The following is a 19,477-nucleotide window of genomic DNA, read 5'->3' as shown; positions in this document are numbered from 1 at the left end:
TGCATCAATGGTTTGATTCACTGAGACAGCTCGAACCACCAGGGAGAATGACAGAATGTCACCGCAAATTCGGTAATCGTATGCCGAGTTTTGGCCCCAAATCGTGAAACTGACTGAAATATAAAGTGTCCATAGGCGAATTTGCGTAATCAAATATTTGTACAAAGGAGGAGAAGGAAAACAAAAGGCAAGCAAAGCAGCTCACTGATAAAAAAAGACGGCCACCTCGTCAACACACAATAAATACACTTTCTCCTAAAGAATCAAATCTACGACTTACGAAAAGAAATAGTCCTGGGCGGGCGGAGCGTGGCTTTTAACTACAAGACGGTGTTAATATGTAGTGCCTTAAGCAGCGAAGTAGCCATTTGTTTTACCAACACTTGGCCCCCCGATCGTTGCCCATCTCGGCGTTCTTCTATTAGATTTTGAAGCTTCTGAGGCAGATCATTCTCCACAATCAATTGCTTTGGCCGCGGGTGGTGCTCATAAACAGCCTGCCTCAGACATATTAACAGTATTAACAATAGGAAGAAGCAAATAGATAGCTTGCAGAATAGTAAAAATTCCCCCCACCTTTATCAGTTTAAGAAGATTTAGACGGGCAATAGCATCCTGATGGTCCAGTCTCGTGATAAGCAGCGGTGTCAAACCATTTACAGCTAATGTTGTATTAATTCGAGATGATTTCCTGCAAAAAGAAAGAAAGCAATCGTTATGTCCACAAAGGAAAAAGAGGAGCTTTGTAAAACATGCTACTTAAAATCATTCAGAAACAAAATCTTCCAGTCAGACACATGACACAAGACGTAATCAATCAATAAGTTTATATGCAGAAGGTTAGAAATACAATAATTAATTTCTAGTAAATAGACTATATATGCAATCACATACGTGATAATTTTCAAAAATGGCTCCAATATGTGCACGAAATACTGTTCTGGACAGCACTGGAAGAATTTCACCAATTTCTGAACTGCATCCTTTTTCAATAATGCTTGTTCCACCTTCCGGTTGTCATTGTCATGAGCTAAGCACACGGCAATCGAGTCCAATGCAGTCACAGACCAAAGTTCATCCTCGAGAAGGCTTAAGTAAACATCCAACCCACCATGAGCCCTTAGTTGCTCCCTCGAATTACGCGATGCATGAGCCATATCACACAGTAAAGGCAACGCACATTGTTTCAAAGGAGAATTAGACTCGATAAAGTGCATTAAGTGTGGAATTATTCCATTCTCAGCTGCTTGTTCCTGTCTTCTCTTGTTAATCTTGCACAGATTGAACAGGGCATTGAGTACCTAGAAAAAACGATGAGAACGACACAGTTATAACTCAGTCATTTTATGTTAAAGAAGTTTCCTTTCTTGTCATCAACATTCTATGTAGAGTTAATATCCATACAGACTAAGATACTCTACATTTAAGGACAGAAGGGGGTCACATGTATTTTTAATTTCAAACAACAAACACAATAAAACGCACGGCTTGCTAGCCAACAATCCATTGTTAACATTAGAAATAGGACAGATTGCCCACCTCATGATGTATTTGAGATACAAGAGCTCCTTCTTTGAGTTCAAGGTTTGGAATCAAATATTTAATTGCTTCTGCCCGCTGAAGATTCTCTAAGCAGTTTGGATCAGTCGACAAATGGTTTACACACTTCAGTATCTGTACAATGACAGAGCACCAACATTATCAAGGTTGCAGTAACATAAATCAATAACATAAATCAACGGAACTTTCTGAAAATACCTTCAAAAGAATAGGGGGCTCCACCCTATTGAACATCTTGAAAAGACGGCTGAGCAAACTTTGGCTACACATGTACGACTTTACAGTAGTATCTGCTTGCGCAAACTCAAGCAGAAGATCAGCCACCTTTTCTAGGTATTCCCTTGCAACATCTGCATTCAATGTTGAAACCATGTGGGAAAGTAAACCTGATGATGTTGCACTGCCTGGTCTAGCATTTAAAACTCCAGAACCAGAAAGTACACCTGATGCTGTCTGAGATGCTATGCCAGAAGTGGAAGCAGCTCCTTTGATAGATGCTACTGTTCCCATCTCTTTATTCATCGTTTTATGTGAAACTCTAGCAGTGGAATCAACATTCCCATTTTCTCTACCACGTTGAGAGACATCTGCAAAATAATGAAGGAATCAATTATACTTAGAAGTAGATAAAATGGGCCCAAGTAAATGCTAAACAACATTATGGAACAAGAAAGCAATTAAAATCAATACTTTGGTATATATCTGCTCAATAGGAGTGGGAGAAAAAATTGTGTTTGATTCATTAGATCCTAACACTAATTTATATTGTTCACGTATTATAAAATTTAAAGATTCCAAATGGCACACTTGTTTACAGGTTATAAACTAAATGATGGATTAGACAAAGACTATTACCAGCAAATTCAGCCATCAGGAAATCTAATTCTCCATTTGTCTTCTTTTCATTAGAAGCATGTAACAGGGGCAATATACTTTCATGTCTCTCCAAACCTGGCAGGTGGCGTACAAACTCGAGCTGACCAGAAAAGTGTCTGGAAGGAGGCTCTTTATCTAACAAGCTAAGAAGGGGTCGAACTTGCTCCTGTTGAGTAGTTACTGTTGTTGAAAACCCATTTGATGTACCTTCCATCATTTTTGGAGGTCTATCTGTGGATGCCCTAGTAGAAGAATTAGCAGGTCGCTGCTGCCTGAGGTCTAGATCCCGAGAGGTAATTGAAGGTTCCTTAGTTGTAATATTTACTACTTTGTCTACTGATGTTGAGTCTGTCAATTTAGAAGGAACTAAAGCTTCCACTACCACATTGCTAGATTGAGCTCTATCAGTATCTTGATGAAGATATCTTGGATCTGATTGATTGGCATCTGATCTTTGAGAGTTTGAAGTTGAAGCACGTGCAGGTTCTGCTGTTCCAGTTGACAAATGAAAATCAATCAATCCATGTCTAACCTTGGAAAGATCATGTTGATCAGTTGTAGAAAGCAGCACGTCACTCTGAGCAAAAATTGGATGACCAGAATCTAATGAACCAGACCGTGGGCGCTGAGCTGAACCTTCTAGTGGAAATCCACCCCCGACAGATATGGAAGCTAGGCGGGTTGCCTCATTCAAGCTATAAAGGGTGTTAATAAGCCTCAGCATTATTCCAGTCTTCGCGGCTATGCGACAAAAATCATTTCTAGGAGTTGATCGTTGAAGCTTAAAGACCTGCCACATCCCGTCAATTGCTAGATGAACCATTTCCCTGGATACAAAAATGTTTAATAAAAATTTGACACAAGTAATCTTAACTATCCATAATAAGCTTGAAAACATAATAACATTTCTTAATCAGTCACAACCAACCCTCACAGCCAAATGGTCTGACTAATTCTAAAAGGGAGTTCAGGGTTCAAACAAGTAAAAATGTCCTCTGCGGCCTAACTTCTATGAGAATAACCCATCCCCAAGAAGAGAGCGAGGCCACAGAAAGTTAGCTAACTTTTAATTAGGTTAACAGTAACAACAGGGAAAAAAACAGAAGCACAAACCTGAATTTTGCATAGTCAGCCTCTAAAAAGCCCACCAAAACAGGTATTCCACGGCAAGCTATGAACATTTGCAACGTTGAAGGGCTGCACAAAAATCCTTGATGTCAACCTCAAACTCTACTTTCCGGTGAACAAGAATATTATGACTAACTACAGAAGGGAGCACAACCTTGATTGACAAAGCTGCTGTAAGAAATAAGCTGCTTCCATACGAATTTCCCGGGAATGATTAGGAAAAGCAAAGCTCATTATCACTGGGATCTGTCATATAAGTTAGCAATAGGAATTAAAGCTGCATAACGAATACCTAACACGAATTTCTTGAGTATAAAACTCAGATAGAGAGAAGAAACAAAGATAAGATGTGTATGCATGTAAAGAAAACTGATTCAATTTTCAGTGATGCCAATAGCCCAGATGCAACTGCAGAATAACAAAACACAAAAACCTGAACGCATTATAACTCACCAGACCCACAAGACAAGCATTTTCCAGGAAATCAGTATTATCTTTGATTATCAGATTTATAATTTGAAGCACAGAACATATAACCTGCAAAAGTGGGAAACAACAATCACATACAGCCATTAGAAAGCTAATTGAAAAGTGGAAACCATCTTTTATAATTCTCATAAACATGACAAGAGAGGTAATAATGGGTCCACATACACGAGTTTTAGGTACTTCAAGCAATTCCACTAGAGGGAGCAAACCATGCTGGGTAACAAAAACAATTTTCTGCTCTGGGACGCTGATGGAAGATAGCAATGAGTTTCTGACAGGCGGAGACAATAACATCTTCTGTTTCATCTGGTCTCAATGACCCGACCAACCGGCTGAACTCAACAGCCTACCAAACAAGAAATAGCAGATATTATTTCCACATAAAAAAATGGCAGACAAATACTTCTATGATTGGTGTGATGTTTCTGTTTTACAATTTGTGCAGCACACACTTTAGGCACCACACTGCACCAATGTCACTCTTTTGACGAGTGATAATAAAGTTACTGTATCTTTCATACATTTTCTTATCCAAAAAAAAAAAAAAAAAGACTCGTAAAACAATCTGCTTCAGAGGTGCAGATTTGTAGTCTTAAATTCTTCAGAGTTGTAGCTAGTTAGACTTTAATGCACTCCATAGAAGAAAAAAAATTATCACACATCCTTAACACATGGGATAAATCATAAAACCACAAAAGAAATGTGAATACCTGTAGGGGAAATAGGTTTTCTCCAGGCATCTTTTCGTCGAAAACCTAATACACAAACAGTAAAATGTGTTAGAGATGACGAGTCAGCAAATTAAACAGAAGGACTCAAAATTTGAAACATACCAAACCACCAATATCAATCACATCATCTTTGAGAACACCCATCATAAGCTGTAACAGGTTGCCACCACTGCTGTTAGCCTGACCCATTTCACTCTCCATTTGTTTTTGGGCAATTGTAGCTCTCAACTTTGTAGCCAGGTCGCTTTTCCCAGCATCATTCCCAGGTGTATTGCCTTGGTTTGACTGTGACATAGATGCAGAGGTTGAAGCCTCAGCTGCCCTATCCTCTGGATGCTTATCCAATGGATGAAACAGATCATCCAAGGAAGCATCTCCTGGAGTATCGCTAAATTTACTGAGTTCATTACCTCCCAACAAAACTGGCATCTTGGCAGCCTTCAAAACGACAGACACAAATCTAGGAGTAAGAAATATGAGAGATTGAAGTTAAAGTAATAACAATCTCTACACAGGACTTCAAAATATGACACCACAATAAATATTACCCAAAAAAGACAACACCAAACTGACAACATGCATAATACGACCAGCTAGTAGTTAGACAAAAATCAACATCAATTACTACAGTCTCACCTTTTGAAAACTGCCATCCAGATTTCTTGTTCCAAAACCGAAAGCTCTATAACCAACACCTTTTCCTCCTTGTTTACCACTTACATTTTTTGTCGTTAATTCAGGAGATCTGACCTCACCATTCACCAGCACTGCATCATGGTTGCTAGCATGTGGTGGCTCGTCAAGCTCAGTTGGCCTCAGAGGCAGCCAATTCCTGAGAAGATATTCTGCCAGAACCATTTTGCAAAGATGACTTTTCATGGATAGCTAATGTGGGAACTTCGTCTGTCAGATCATCTTCTAAATTATCCGTTTTCTCCTCAACCGATTTTACATCTGAAGCAGGGTTATCATCAGATCTTCCCATATCAGGAATCTCAGTTGATAATAATTCTTTCCCAGAGTCCTGAAGTTCAAAAGAGCCAAGTCACTGATAATACAAGAAAACTCCAAAGCTTAGATTAAAAAACTTTGCTACTGAATTAAGCCTATAGTTTGCGTAATGCGAAAAGGCAAAGACTCTCACTGCTTTAATGGTTGAAGCAGCTACTTCAACTTTCTCTGCAGAAGGACTTTCAGCAGAACCCGGATTATCTCCATTGGAAATTTCTGCACCTATTGAAGCTTCTTGTCTGCATAATAACTGGGTATTTTAAAATGAATTACCAAACAACAATCTGAATAAGCTGAAAGCTCTAATAAAAAAACACCTAATGAAAAATACTACAAACGAAGCCAAGACAGCCCCAGCAAAAAACTGCATAGGATGTACTTGATGACACCTACCTTAGAGTTCCACTATGACGAATTGAAGATTGCAAAGCTCGCCGGCAGTTTTGTATCCAAGGGTGAGAAAGCAATGTCTTTGCATCAGGGCGGTGCCTAGCATCCTAAGATATGCAACAAAAATGTTATGGATGAATATAATTAAGTTACAACTAACCCACTTTTAGTTAAGGAAAAATTCCATCAAGGCTAAGACTTAGTTCTAAATCTAAATTCCATGAAACTTGACCATCTATCCGTGGACTTAAATACTCTTCATTAGAATGGAGTAAGTAAGTAAAAATATCTCTGCCTCACCTTCTTAAAGCACTGACCCAGAAAATCAGTAATGTCCGGGGATAGGCTGTCAGGTATGGGAGGATGCTCATCCTGAAAGAATTGAAGGCAAAGGGAAAAGAAAAAAGAACAAAACTGTCAACGCTAGTACTCAATGTTAAGAAAATTAGCATTATAGGGAACTGTTTGCATACAACAAGCCTAAAGGGAAGGAGGCAAGAAAACAGCTTCAAACTGCAAGCTGACACAATTTTGAAAATGACCACTTCAAAATCAGCAGTACATGCATCTTTGCGCTTCCCAACCACACCCCCCCCCCCCCCCCCCCCCCCCCCCCCCCCAAAAAAAAAATGACCATGCCAAACAAATGGAGCAAATTAGGGAATAAATGAAAGTTAAACACACCTGAACAATACGAAACAGTGCTGGCATAGGCTGTAGATCATAGTAAGGAGGTACGCATGTAAGAAGTTCAATAACAGTGCACCCAACACTCCAAATGTCCGAAGCAGCACAAACTCCCGACATTTCAATCACCTAAAACATATATAATTTCCATCAAATTAAGGCCTCTCGTTAGCATTTTCATTACTGAATCAAAAGCATGATTTTTTTTCAGCACAAATTCAGCACGTCATGCAAAAAACGATTTCATTTGACTGCTTACATTTGTGCCTTGGCATGCATGATCAAGCTAGTTTAACAAAACAAATACTGAGTTCCTCTTGCTCCCATATACTAAAGGCAGACTTTCTTTTCTTTATAATAATAATTATATTAATAATAATTATTATTAATTAATTAGCATAATAAATAGCAACTATAAAATACCTCTGAGGCCAGGTGTGACGGTATTAGAGTCGGCTGAGGGAGAATGCCATGTTTCAAAAAAAAAGTTATTGCAGGGAATAACAGTAAGATTGGTGGTTGTTTGGAGTGTATGGGCCTAATAAAGCTAGAGAAAAGGGTGCTCTTTTGGGAGGATTTAGCTGGATTACTTGGATTATGTGGTTCCAGGAGGTGCACGCATGTGGAAATTTCCATATGGAGGATGAATTGCCTATACAAGTATATTTCTTCTCAACAACCTAAAAAGGAATGGGGAAAAAGGAAAGGAAAATAAGAATACCTCTGGGGCCATCCAGTATGGCGTTCCAACAACTGAATGTGTATTAACATCCGCCTCAGTCAGTTTTGTCGCAACACCAAAATCAGCAAGTTTCACAAGCCCCTGAAAGGGATGACCCATACAGATCAAGCAATACAATAAGTTATTACTAAATGGAAAAGGTACACAAGCAACAGATTGTAGACCAATATCTTTGCACGCTTGAAATCCCAATCGAACAAATACTTCACAAGAAGGTGATGGTAACTATCAAAGTAAACTCATCTAGAAAAGATGAGAAATACACATGTAAGTCACCTCTTTAGTTGTCAATATATTTGCACCCTTGATATCCCGATGGATTACTCCCTGCTCATGTAAATATACCAACCCTTCCAGAACCTGTATCATAAGTTTATAACAAATATCAAGTTAAAATATCTAACTTGCACGCACCTACACATACAAATAACGAACAGCAAGGACATTATGGAACCTGAGCAATGTACACGGCTACCAATGATTCTGGGAAAGGTCCAAATTTGTTTGGCTTGATAATGTTTGCAAGTGAGCCATTCTCCACATATCTACAAGTATAGCAATAAAAACATCACAAAGTTTTCTCAACAGAGTTTCCACATGAAATATTGGGGAAAATTGCGAGCTCACTTACTCCAGGATTATGTGAAGATGAGTCTTTGTCTTTAAGGATCCAAGGTACTTCACAATGTTTTTGTGATTTAAATTCTGCAAAAGTGAATTTAATTCCCTAAGCATTGTACTCAGCATGCATCTCATTCCAAAGGCATCCCGAATGTCTAGTGTTAATAGGTTAGCAAAGGGCAACTCAGCAACAGCATTTCAGAAGAAATGCATCAAAACCACTGTATACAGCGGATCGTGTTGGCCGGGCCCAAAATTTCAATCAGCTTTCATTAATACTTTAATCAACAATACAAACATATATAAGACCTGCCAAAAACTATAACTGACTCCTATCATTTAACAGAATTCTGACAGAAGGATAAATGTGCAAAATATGAAGGACCGCTATAGGCTACAGTCGCAGGTACATGAAAATCAACCCATTTCAAAGGGTCCTCATTTAAACCCCAGAAAGTTGATCTGCAACAGGTGCTAACATACAATAACGGGACACGATTTATGGTAAAAGATTTCAGCTTAAGGTAAATAATTGACATCAGAAAAACAAAGATGACAACAAAGAAATAAAACATACCTTGAGTAAATCAATCTCTTGCTAAAATGTCACCACATTGTACGACCAGAGAAGCAATCAAAAGAAAAACAGCAGCCAGTGAGCCAAATTAATGTAGTGTAAACTGGAAACAACTTATGCAGGAGAGATGGTATGCTTGAGTAACATAAATATAAATCATAATTTTGACTTTTACGACACATAGCCGAATTTGCAAAATCATATAAATTTAAATCCTCTGAAACAAATGGCCTTCAAGCCCAGCCATACCTACATGAACACGCATATATACATATATTCACATTTAATTGACAAAGACTAAAAACATGTGCTATTTCAATTCTATTTCCTTCATGGTTATTTGTAAGAACATGTAACAACTGCTAGACAAAGGAAAGCTGGTCCAACCATTATAATGTTGAGATCCTCCTGAGCAATATTCTCCAAAGAAACTTGTTTAATTGCGACAAAGTCTCCATTCTCCAAATCCAAACCCTTGTAAACTCGACCATATGCTCCCTTTCCAATCTCATCTCCAAGCATCTACACCAAAAATATTCACATAATTCAAAATACGAATAAAACGAAAGATTTGTTGGATATCCTAACACCATATCTAGACGTTGATGAATTTATCTTAATTTTTTTCGAAAGAGGACTTGTTGAAGATATTTTCTGCCAGTGCCAGACTAAGAATTAGAGCAATAAAGCATTAGTTTCTCAGAAGCCAAATGGAGGAGAGTGTCAGTGAAAACCAACAAACCATGAAGCTGAAAATGACAAAATTAGTAACCTCTAAACAGTTCAACGCAAACGCTCAGTTAGGAAAATGCAGGGAACGAAATACAGACACTATCGAAAAACAAAAACCCTAACCCTCAATTTATTTACCAATTGCAGAGAAGAAACTGTCGACATTCTAATTCCAAACACAAATTACACATTACTACGGAAGAAACTGTGAACTGGAAATTGAGCTATCTATGAATTTGCTTACGTATTTGTTATCGAGAGTCTTGGATTTGTGGAAGTGGGCCGACGCCGCTTGCCGAGACATCTCTGCGGAATCGGCTTACCGATGAGAAACCCTAGAGAAGATGGTGGTTCATCAGAACAAGTAGAGCTACAGAGAGGGACAGAATTGGATTTGGAATTATGATCGGACAGCTTGCCGGAATTCTAGGAAGGGAGGACGGAGCAGAGCTCCGACTTGTACGGAGAGAGAATGTACGGAGGGAGAGGGAGGGTGTTACTACGGAACTGAATGTTTACTAGGATGGAGGTGGTGGTAACATGACATGATCATCATAGAAACTATCATAACAAAATAAATATAAATAAATAAAATGGTAATTGAAGGAGTAAGAGCAGAGCACTCCTCTTCCTTTGCTGGACCTCAAAGGCTCCAACTCAGCAATGATAGACGGGCAGTGGACTCCAGCGGGGAAACTTCTGTCGATTAACGACTTTAAAAAGAGAAGGGTCAAATGGGAGGGGAATGTTCTCTTATTTTGTTGCAACCAATTTCCCCAACTTTTCTAAAAACCACCTCTATTATAAATATTTGGAATCGCTTGTATAAGAAAGCACTTCTATTCAGAAACCTTATATTTAAAGTGCTTTCATGAAAAAACGATAACATTTTTTATTGGAAATTCGAGTGTTTAGGGGGCAAGTGCTTCTCTAAAATACTTTTAACTTAAACCAATTACAATCGTTTTTTTGTAGTAAAAAACATTTTAGCCTTTTGAGATTTTATTAAAAATCACAGCAAGTACTTATTCGAAAAGTACTCTTAAATTTTTCTGTTAAACATAGTTGAACGCTTTTGTTTGTATTGTTGACATTCTCGAAATAATCCCGAGCGGGCATTCTAAAGCGCTTTCGTTTTGAGGTATAAAGAAAGGCCTTGCATACTTTTGCATAGCCTTTTGACTAGGGAACCGTATACGGTATTTGTCCTACTATTTTTTCCCTTTTGGTCAAAGGTAAAAGTCACCTAATTTGATACTCTTGTCAATTGCAGATACGAAAAAGCATTCCTTCAACCAAAAGACCAAAATCCTTACATTAAGGAAACCTCAAATCTCATTAATGTAGGTCAATGATGGGAGAGATGGACACACAACAAACGAACGTGAGATCTTAAGTTCAACGGTGCGTATCTCTCCCCTGACATAAACATGCCACATGAGGAGAGAGAGACGCACAAGAAATACAGCCGTTGTACATAACTTTTTAGCCTCTTTCCTGAAACTAAATGGGACAGACAGGTCAGATTCATGCAACACAACATAACTTTTAAAACATTATCATGTTATGACAAGTCTTTCTCTTTCTCATTCAACGCCTAGCTATGTAATTGATTAGTATATAATTGCGCTTCTCATCACTTCTAAATTTAATTGCAGTTCTTGTAGTATCTATCCAATTCTTCCAATTTTCTGTGGAGCTTCGTGTCATCCTTCATCTCAATTTCATCTGTGCAAAACTCGTTGCAAGGTCTATCGCCTCATTCAGACGAGATGCATCTGTTCCCTGATATCGTCAATTCAATGGAAAATTTGAGAAAAAAGGTAAGAAATAAAACCAACTTAAATCTTAAGCACAAAATGTTATATGATTTGCACAAACATAAACCATATTCAGATTCTGGACAAGGAAAAAAATTGGAGAAAGTGGTCGAGACATAAGTCGATAAACACTAACCTGGCCAGTAGCAAGGCCACCTTTTCCTTTTCCGCATCTTCCATTCAAAGGACCCATGGCTGCTGTCAACCACTCTGAGACCTCCAACTGAGTGCCCTTGTCCCCTGGTACGCCAGCACACACCAAAGCTTTATTTGTGGTCTCATCTGTGCTGAAAACCATGGCGGGCATTCCCTGTTCATGTATCATCATGATTTCAAGTTATTTTCCTCAAATTCACAAGAAAATTGACAATTGATCAACATCATAGCGAATAACAATCAAAGTATTTCATGACGATGACTACTATTCAAGCATAGTTCAATTCATGCCATGGTGATGGGTTTCTACGTTATGTTATGACACCTATCGGATCGCATAGAGGCCAAAGAGAAAGTGAATTGTGCTACTGACCATCCCAGTGATCTTCAAAACAGCTTCACGAACTGCGGCTGTATCCAAACCAACATCAACTTGGGAAACACAGTAAGCTTTCCCATCTGAAGCAGCAACTTCAGCCATCTCAGTTGCAACCTTTACAGCATTCTTTATATTTTGCTCTGCAATCATCTTCTGTGCTTTCCTCAATTGGGTCTGTTGGATGGAGCAAGAATTATTACACTAAAGTACAAGTATATAAAATATTAAATAAGTAAAAAAAACAAAATCCTAAGCGTTGTCCTGCCTAACTGAAATACCTGAAGTACAGCCATCTTGGCCCTGATTTCAGCTTTCTTAGCAGCTGGAATTGGTGCTGAGTCCACGCGAGATTTTAGGGAAGCTACTTTCTGTTAAATGAAAAACAAAAACAGATACATGTTATAAAAAAAATTAGTTACAAATAAAAGATCTGGTGAACACTCTATCCAGTCAACCTTTACTTGCATAAGCATAACATCATTAGTTTATAGAAATAGTTGAATCGTCATTTCTGAATCCGAAAAATGAGGATTCTGGGGTAAGATCAAGAGAAACAACCTTCTCCAGCAAGCTTCCTTCAGCCTTGGACGCTTCATGTACGTCTTGCTCAAGCGACCGAGCCAATTCAATTGCCTGAAACGCACCTTCACTTGTGACAGCAGTTATTCTCCGTATTCCCTTAGCAATTCCCTCCTCAGATAAAAGAGCAAAGGCCTTTGCTTCCCGTGTATTTATTATATGTGTCCCTAGATGTATGAAAAAGATAAAGGTCAGCTTAAAAGAAGGAAATTCCCCAACAACACATCAGTAGGAGATGACATTAACCTCCACAAAGTTCTGCTGAAATTGATAACCATTCCTCATTTTCGGGGTAATCCAAAAGATCCTCAACCTTCCGCCCAATAGCCACCACTCTTACTGGGTCAGGATATACCTACACCAAAAGCAAAAATATACGTATCACGCAACACAAAAATATAGCCATTGAGAAGACTAACTAATTATGTTAACATTCAGAAAACTACCTCTCCAAATACAGCCCTTAAACCATTGATGCGCTTGGCATCAACCAGGGCTACCTCTTTAGCATATACACCTAATTCAGCTCTGATTTGCTCATTCACAATTGACTCTATTCTTCTCAAACTGTCAGGATCTACCGGCTTGCCTGTTCAAGTTCCACTAGCAGTTTTAAGAAATTCAATAGACACAGATCACCCAATCCTCTTAACTTAATGCACTAACTTGAAAAGCTTTACCATGTGAAAAATCAAATCTCAATTTCTCAGCAAGAACAATAGAACCCTTCTGGTCGACATGATTTCCAAGAACTTCCTGCATTAGAAATGCTGAATGTCATCAACTACATGTACAAAACAGTTAAGAAAATAACAATTAAAAAACTGATAGCAGGTTTTGGGTTGTTGGCATTTGAACATACCCTCAGAGCAAAATTCAACATGTGCGTGCATGTATGGTTGGGGGCAATGAGTTTACGCCTATTGTAATCAACCTGTACCAAAGAACCCAGTAGGAGTTTAAACAAAAAGAAACATAGATCGAGTCACAGATGCATAACTCTAAGCAAATAATAAAAGGAAGAATCACCTTGCAATTTACTTTGTCACCGACTAAGAGTTTGCCACTCTCTCCAGAAAAAGAACCAATGTGGACAACAAAACCTCCATAAATTTGAACATTGCAAACTTGAAACGAGAAAGAGGATCCTTCAAGTGATCCAGTATCAAAAATCTACAAGCACATCAAATTAAACCAGATGCACAAAATGATTAATGAGAATCAAAACTATCTCAATCAATGTGATCCAATACAGTATAACCTAGTTCACACATAGTGCTTCCGATCAAGAAGAATATAATATGTAAGCTATAGAATGAAAACAAAAAGTAAAACCGGAGGACCCTACAAATCTTGAATTACTCCTCATTCTCAAAGTGAGTCCAAATTTGCATCCATGTACATCATGTTTCCTTGTATTATGATTTATGAAGCTGCTGGGGATGTGCATGCACGTCACTAGAGGCCAACAAATTCTAATTTGATTATTTTTCGATCATTAGCAATAAGAGGATTGATTTCCAGTTTCCATAATTGCAGCTAATATTTTGTTTTCGTAAGAGATCTGAAACGTTTGTTTAAGAGAGAGAGAGAGAGAGATCTTGTGCATTGAAGTAACATCCTAGTAACTAGTAAGTTTAGTAGACTATATTATACCAACAATTCAATCATGGAAGTAACATCAAAAGAATTTTAATAGTACATGATGGGTCAAAGTAACCAAACTATATAATACCTGACCACCTTGCTCAGCATAAAAATTTGTAGACTCCAAAACTATACCAACTTCATTGCCAGCAGAAGCACTATTAATAAACTCAGAACCAGTGTAAATTGCTTTTACCACGCTTTCATGGTCCTATATTGGTAGAGGAATAAAAAAGCAATAATCAACAACAAATTCATTTATCCCTTGTAAAGAATGATAAAGCCTCAACTCTTGGAAACACTTTTTTAATAAGAACACTCTTGGAAACAATTTTGTATATCAAGGAATAAACATTGAATAGCAATCTTTGTATAATTCAGCAAAAACATATAAAACATGCAAAATGTCAAAAAAGACCTGGTTCCAAATAAATTTAAAGCTGTCATCTGTTGCAGCAACTCCCCTCTTGTGCAATGTAGCAGTAGCATCAGCATCCATGACAATAGCACCACCAGCTTGCTTAAAGAGTTTAAGAAAAAAGGTAACATGAGTGCGCTACCACATGAAATTTCTGATATACCATTTAATCTCTAAGAGAAGATATTCCCACAAACCATTTGTCTACCCCTATAAACCCCTTTTTATTTTGATCTTTCAAATAAATAAATCAAAAGAGAATCAAGAGGCAGAAATAAACAGGGGAGTGCAGAAAGAGAAAGGGTGCACAAGATAAATTTTATCATGTCACTTAGTTCCCGAAATCTAAAATTTTTCTTTTTAAACAACCAGCGTCATATGAAGAGAAAAAGGTTGGCCAACATATGAAGTTGACACTAGAATATGGATGAGAAAAAGTGGGAAAATGTCAGAAGATAAAGTACCTTATTTTGAGCACTCCTTGATCTTTCTCGAGCCTCATCCATAGCATTATTGAAACCCTCAACATCAACTATCAATCCCCTTTCCTCTGCCATCAACTGTAGGAAGAAAGTATAAGTAAGCAAGTCATGTACAAATAAATATCAAAGAGGACAATAGATCTCAAGTACCTGAGTCAAATCTAATGGAAACCCAAATGTGTCCCACAAAACAAAAGCATCCTGCAGTCACAATAGGAACAAAGTAAGCCATAGTAATCAGTAAGGAAAAAATTATAATCTTCAAACATGAGCACTCTCCCTAGTCTGCTACCCATAGATAATGGAAATGGTCCAGTTCAACAAAGAATTATTTAAGTTGGTGTATCCACACTTCTGTAAAGAAGCATCACAACTCATCCACACTTATTCTAGCTAATTGTTTTCTTTATGAGAAAAGTTAATTAGCTAATTGTCAAGATCATGTTCCAACAAACTCGAGCAGCATCTGTGATCAACTTAAATTCAAGTCAGGTGAAACTAAGCAAAGTACATGCACTGGATACCGGGTATCAAGAGTGCCCTTTCTGAACATGGATATCAGAGTTTCTACTTATGATGCACAGAGAAATATTTGTGTGGGATTTGGTTTTGTCGACACATCCTTTGTTAAATCAGTTTTCGACCAATTAGATATTACATAAGACTGCATTTTCAGAAGCTTTAGAAGAAGAAGCATTGCAGTAGGGTTAAATGAAAAGTTGGAACAAGGAAAAGCTTATCCCTCTCTTTTGTGAGAATAATACTCACAGCAATGACACATATGACACCAGTAGAAAATAAGTGAAAGAGTACAACAAAATTCAGAAAATAATAACCTGCCCACTAAATGTTTTCCCTTGAACATCCTGAGCAGCCTTCTTGAATCTTTCTATTCCCTGAAAACAAATCAATCATCAAATCAACTTAGTTGCACATAACATCCGCTCCCTCCAACAAAATCATAAATGTCTCTACAACTCAGTGTGTACATATAATGAAAAAGAATAAAATGTCTCATGAATAGGAAATTCATTTTAATGCAATCAAAAGAACCACAAAAATATTAAACTTTGCAACAAAGGAAACGAAATGCCTATACAAAACTTCAAAATGTACATTCATACCTTCTGTAAAGTCTTCTCAAAAGTTTCTTCCTCCTCTTTGATTATCTCCCTGATATGTGCTTCATGTTGTTGTAGCTCTGGGAAAACATCACCCATCAGTGTCACCAGAATGTGCACAAGCCTGGATTCCACAAAGTATCATATCAACACTCCATATAATTACAATCAGAAACATTACAAATCACAAATTGCAGTATGTCTGTCGTTATTACCCATTGAAAAATCCTTCTTTAGCTTTTAGGACATCATTTCCATACCGAACAGCGCGACGAAGAATGCGCCTCAGAACATATTCACGGCCGTCATTGCCTAACATAAGTAGAACCTCGTAAGGTACACTTTAAATTACTCCACAAAAAGGTTAAGAAAGAATTAAACAACTTAAAAACATTTATATCTTAATGTAAGATGTAGCTAATAAGAATGATGTGAAAGTCGTTGGGACCCTTAAATAGACACTATCAATACCAACCCCCGCGCAGCCCCGGGGGAAGGGGGGGTGGTGGTGATAAAAAGTTTTCTATAAAAATATGACACGTATCATTATCTTAAAGTATTTTCTCACTTACTAGAAATCTGGTTAGTCACCATCTAGATTAAAAAGAATATACCCTTTCCAACTAGTTTAAAAGCCACAGGACATAAGCCTTCAGCATAAACTATAACACCCCTGATGAATAAAGACCCAAAAGGCAATGAGCAAATTAATGAATAAGTAGACCAACCACAACCAATAACTCACAACCCTGTCCCATAAACGTTCTGTCTCCAGTGGGAAGCAGACACCACTGACCTAAACTTCAGTAAAACAGAATGTAGCGTCTGTTTAATTATTGTCTGCCTACCTGGACGAGACCCATCAGCAATGGAAAATGAAAGAGTTCTTATATGATCTGCAACAACTCTGTATGCCATGTCAATTTTGTCCACATCATCCACACCAACTTTCCCAGAATATGGTGGAGCCCCTGTTGCCTATAAAAATATTGGAGACATGAAAGCAATGTCAATAACAGAATTTGATTCGTTTTCCTTCTTCTTTACTGGGTGTAGGTGTCTCTGTATATACTCTGTAGTTGGGTTTGCACCCCTTCATGGTATTAAAGGCATTGTGCTTTAACAGGACCCTAAAAAAAATTGACATCTCACCTGTTGGATAGCATCAAAGATGGGCATGAACACATCAGTATCATAATTGCTCATCTTGTTCTGAAGTATGGAAGTTAATCTTTCAAATCCCATCCCAGTATCAACATGCTTAGCAGGGAGCGGCTTTAGAGAACCATCACTTTCCCTATTGAACTGTTGGAGTAATCAAGGAACAAATACAGTTCACCAAATTAATTGTCAGAAAAATTAAAAAGAAAGAAAAGAAGTAAAATTATGTGGCACATGGAAGGTTATACCTGATATAAAAGTTATACCTGAATAAAGACGAGGTTCCAAATTTCAATGCAGGTAGGATCATCGTTGTTGACTAATGATGCAGCATCACGATTTCCGATTCTATCGTAATGAATTTCAGTGCATGGACCACAAGGACCAGTATCTCCCATCTCCCAGAAGTTATCCTATTTTGGAGGAGAGAAACAGCAACAAAAATACCAAAAAAACCAAATAGATAAGGCCATTCAACCTGATGAACAATCACTACAAAACTGTTATAAATTAAAGAATAGCACACCTTACAGCCAAACGGTAGTACATGACCAGCTGGTAGAAATTTAAGCCACAACTCTCTAGCTTCATCATCAGGAGCAAGACCAGCCTTCTCATCACCACCAAAATAGGTGGCATAAATTCGATCTTCTGGCAGCTTATAAACCTGCATATAATACGTCAAGGGTCATAGTAAAATTATCAGCGCTAACATAGTCACCGGTAATGAAAAAATTAAAATTGGGTGAAATCTGCTTACTTTTGTGAGAAGCTCCCAAGCCCATCCAATGGCTTCCTTCTTGAAATAATCCCCGAAAGACCAATTGCCAAGCATCTCAAAGAAGGTGTGGTGGTAAGTGTCTTTCCCTACATCATCGAGATCGTTGTGCTTCCCGCCTGCTCTTATACATTTCTGGGTGTTGCATGCTCGAGTCAGCTTGCTCAACTGAGTGTTTGGGTCTGCTGTCCCCAGAAAAATGGGCTTGAACTGGTTCATACCTATCCATCCGAAACATGCATACAATCGAGCTTATCAACAAATATATACTATATTTGGTGAGTGGAAAAACAATCAAAGATTCAATATAAAGGCACAAAACCCTGAAATTAAACGAAACTAAAACACAACACTGGATTGAACTACCCGCATAGATTCTCATGATTGCATAAACAAAAATAATTAACAAATAATGCAGAGTTACTAGAAAAATAAATCAAAGATTCAACAGAACGCAAATGGTTACTATTCGCACAAAACCCTCCCCCTTCAGCGGGGCGTAAATGGAGGTACGGGGACCGTCGAATCAACGAGGTATTTCAGTGCCTCCGTTGTACGACGAATTGCTACCTGTGACTACGCCCTTTTACCCGATTCAGGTTCAACATTCGCACAAAACCCTAAAATATAAGACGGGACTGAACCGCCTGGTTCGTTTTCCGCCACGGTAAAATCCAGTAACAAGTCAACTTCAACAAAAATCAAAATCGGGATTGACGAACCAGCATTGGCGAATAAAAGAGTGGGATCGTTGTGGGGAACGACGGGGCTAGACTTCCAGAAGACGTGAGCCTTCTCCTCGAAAAACTTGACGAAGGTGTCCCTGACGCGCTTCGCTGGCCACTCCAGTCCCTGCGATTCGGCGCCCGGCATGGCGGAGGGAGACGAGGACTTCGCGGAGGATGAGCAGCACCTGTACGCAGCGGCGAGGGGGCGACCGCGAGAGAGGAGTGGCGGCGGCAAATGAGTGGGAGTATAAGAAGTGAAACGAGGGTAAGGTTGTGAAATGAGAAGGGCGCGGAAGGCTATAGCTCCTTTCTCACGAATTCCACTCCTCATTCAGCCCTTTTCCATTGGGTTTAAATTGGTAACGCAACCCTTTTTGTTTTGTGTTGTGGAAATATATGCCTTTTTTTTCTTCTTTTTTTTTTTGTAAAAGTAAAGAATTAGGCTGGTTGGTAAAAATAATCTAGGAACTTTAACGAAAAATTTTCACTACTATTTATTTTAACGAAAAATTATATTTTTACATTAAAAAGTCAGTCATAGTACTGTAGACATCAAAATTTCGGTGAAATGAATGTTGACCAATAATTAAAATTTCAACGCTCACGTGTCACATAAATTTTACATGTAGCGTGTGACTCAACGAAAAATCGAAATAAATTGGAA

The 19,477-nt window shown here is 38.2% G+C and overlaps 2 protein-coding genes across 2 annotated transcripts; both read right to left on the bottom strand.

The window, feature by feature from the left end:
* Positions 1 to 110: 110 nt before the first annotated feature.
* On the bottom strand, positions 111 to 10,292 carry LOC103943198 (MAP3K epsilon protein kinase 1). The gene is given in 26 exon segments (XM_009353434.3): positions 111 to 497; positions 577 to 691; positions 895 to 1,301; positions 1,540 to 1,674; positions 1,759 to 2,147; positions 2,416 to 3,263; positions 3,550 to 3,633; positions 3,719 to 3,810; positions 4,018 to 4,101; positions 4,219 to 4,296; positions 4,298 to 4,399; positions 4,764 to 4,808; positions 4,887 to 5,222; positions 5,421 to 5,591; positions 5,593 to 5,808; positions 5,929 to 6,034; positions 6,189 to 6,292; positions 6,486 to 6,557; positions 6,870 to 7,001; positions 7,594 to 7,695; positions 7,891 to 7,974; positions 8,069 to 8,159; positions 8,246 to 8,319; positions 8,813 to 8,833; positions 9,200 to 9,334; positions 9,789 to 10,292. Coding segments are annotated over 26 exon segments (4,260 nt in total). The 5' UTR covers positions 9,849 to 10,292; the 3' UTR covers positions 111 to 320.
* Positions 10,293 to 10,861: 569 nt separating this feature from the next.
* Positions 10,862 to 19,159, bottom strand: LOC125477638 (alanine--tRNA ligase-like). The gene is made up of 23 exons (XM_048584991.1): positions 18,808 to 19,159; positions 18,068 to 18,306; positions 17,834 to 17,974; positions 17,574 to 17,720; positions 17,299 to 17,451; positions 16,995 to 17,124; positions 16,362 to 16,458; positions 16,150 to 16,270; positions 15,862 to 15,921; positions 15,176 to 15,226; positions 15,008 to 15,103; positions 14,544 to 14,645; positions 14,214 to 14,336; positions 13,508 to 13,651; positions 13,341 to 13,412; positions 13,159 to 13,234; positions 12,925 to 13,067; positions 12,725 to 12,833; positions 12,458 to 12,645; positions 12,178 to 12,267; positions 11,894 to 12,073; positions 11,501 to 11,674; positions 10,862 to 11,329 (listed from the first exon to the last, which is right to left on the bottom strand). Exons 1-23 carry the CDS (start codon positions 19,142 to 19,144, stop codon positions 11,258 to 11,260), a joined length of 3,045 nt encoding a protein of 1,014 aa, XP_048440948.1. The 5' UTR covers positions 19,145 to 19,159; the 3' UTR covers positions 10,862 to 11,257.
* Positions 19,160 to 19,477: the final 318 nt, after the last annotated feature.

This window comes from the organism of the source record quoted next, unplaced genomic scaffold, assembly GCF_019419815.1.
Source record: "Pyrus x bretschneideri cultivar Hongxiangsu unplaced genomic scaffold, Pyrus_bretschneideri_v1 Contig22, whole genome shotgun sequence".
Taxonomy (NCBI): domain Eukaryota; kingdom Viridiplantae; phylum Streptophyta; class Magnoliopsida; order Rosales; family Rosaceae; genus Pyrus; species Pyrus x bretschneideri.
This window is presented reverse-complemented; position numbering and strand designations above follow the sequence as displayed.

Excerpts from the sequence above, each read along its gene's own strand:
- LOC125477638 (XM_048584991.1), bottom strand. The coding sequence starts at position 19,144 with ATGAGGAGTGGAATTCGTGAGAAAGGAGCTATAGCCTTCCGCGCCCTT. Across the intron at positions 18,307-18,807 it reads TCTTTTATTCGCCAATGCTG|GTATGAACCAGTTCAAGCCC; the intron begins GTTCGTCAATCC and ends TCGGATGGATAG. Across the intron at positions 15,922-16,149 it reads TTGAGAAGACTTTACAGAAG|GGAATAGAAAGATTCAAGAA; the intron begins GTATGAATGTAC and ends ATTTGTTTTCAG.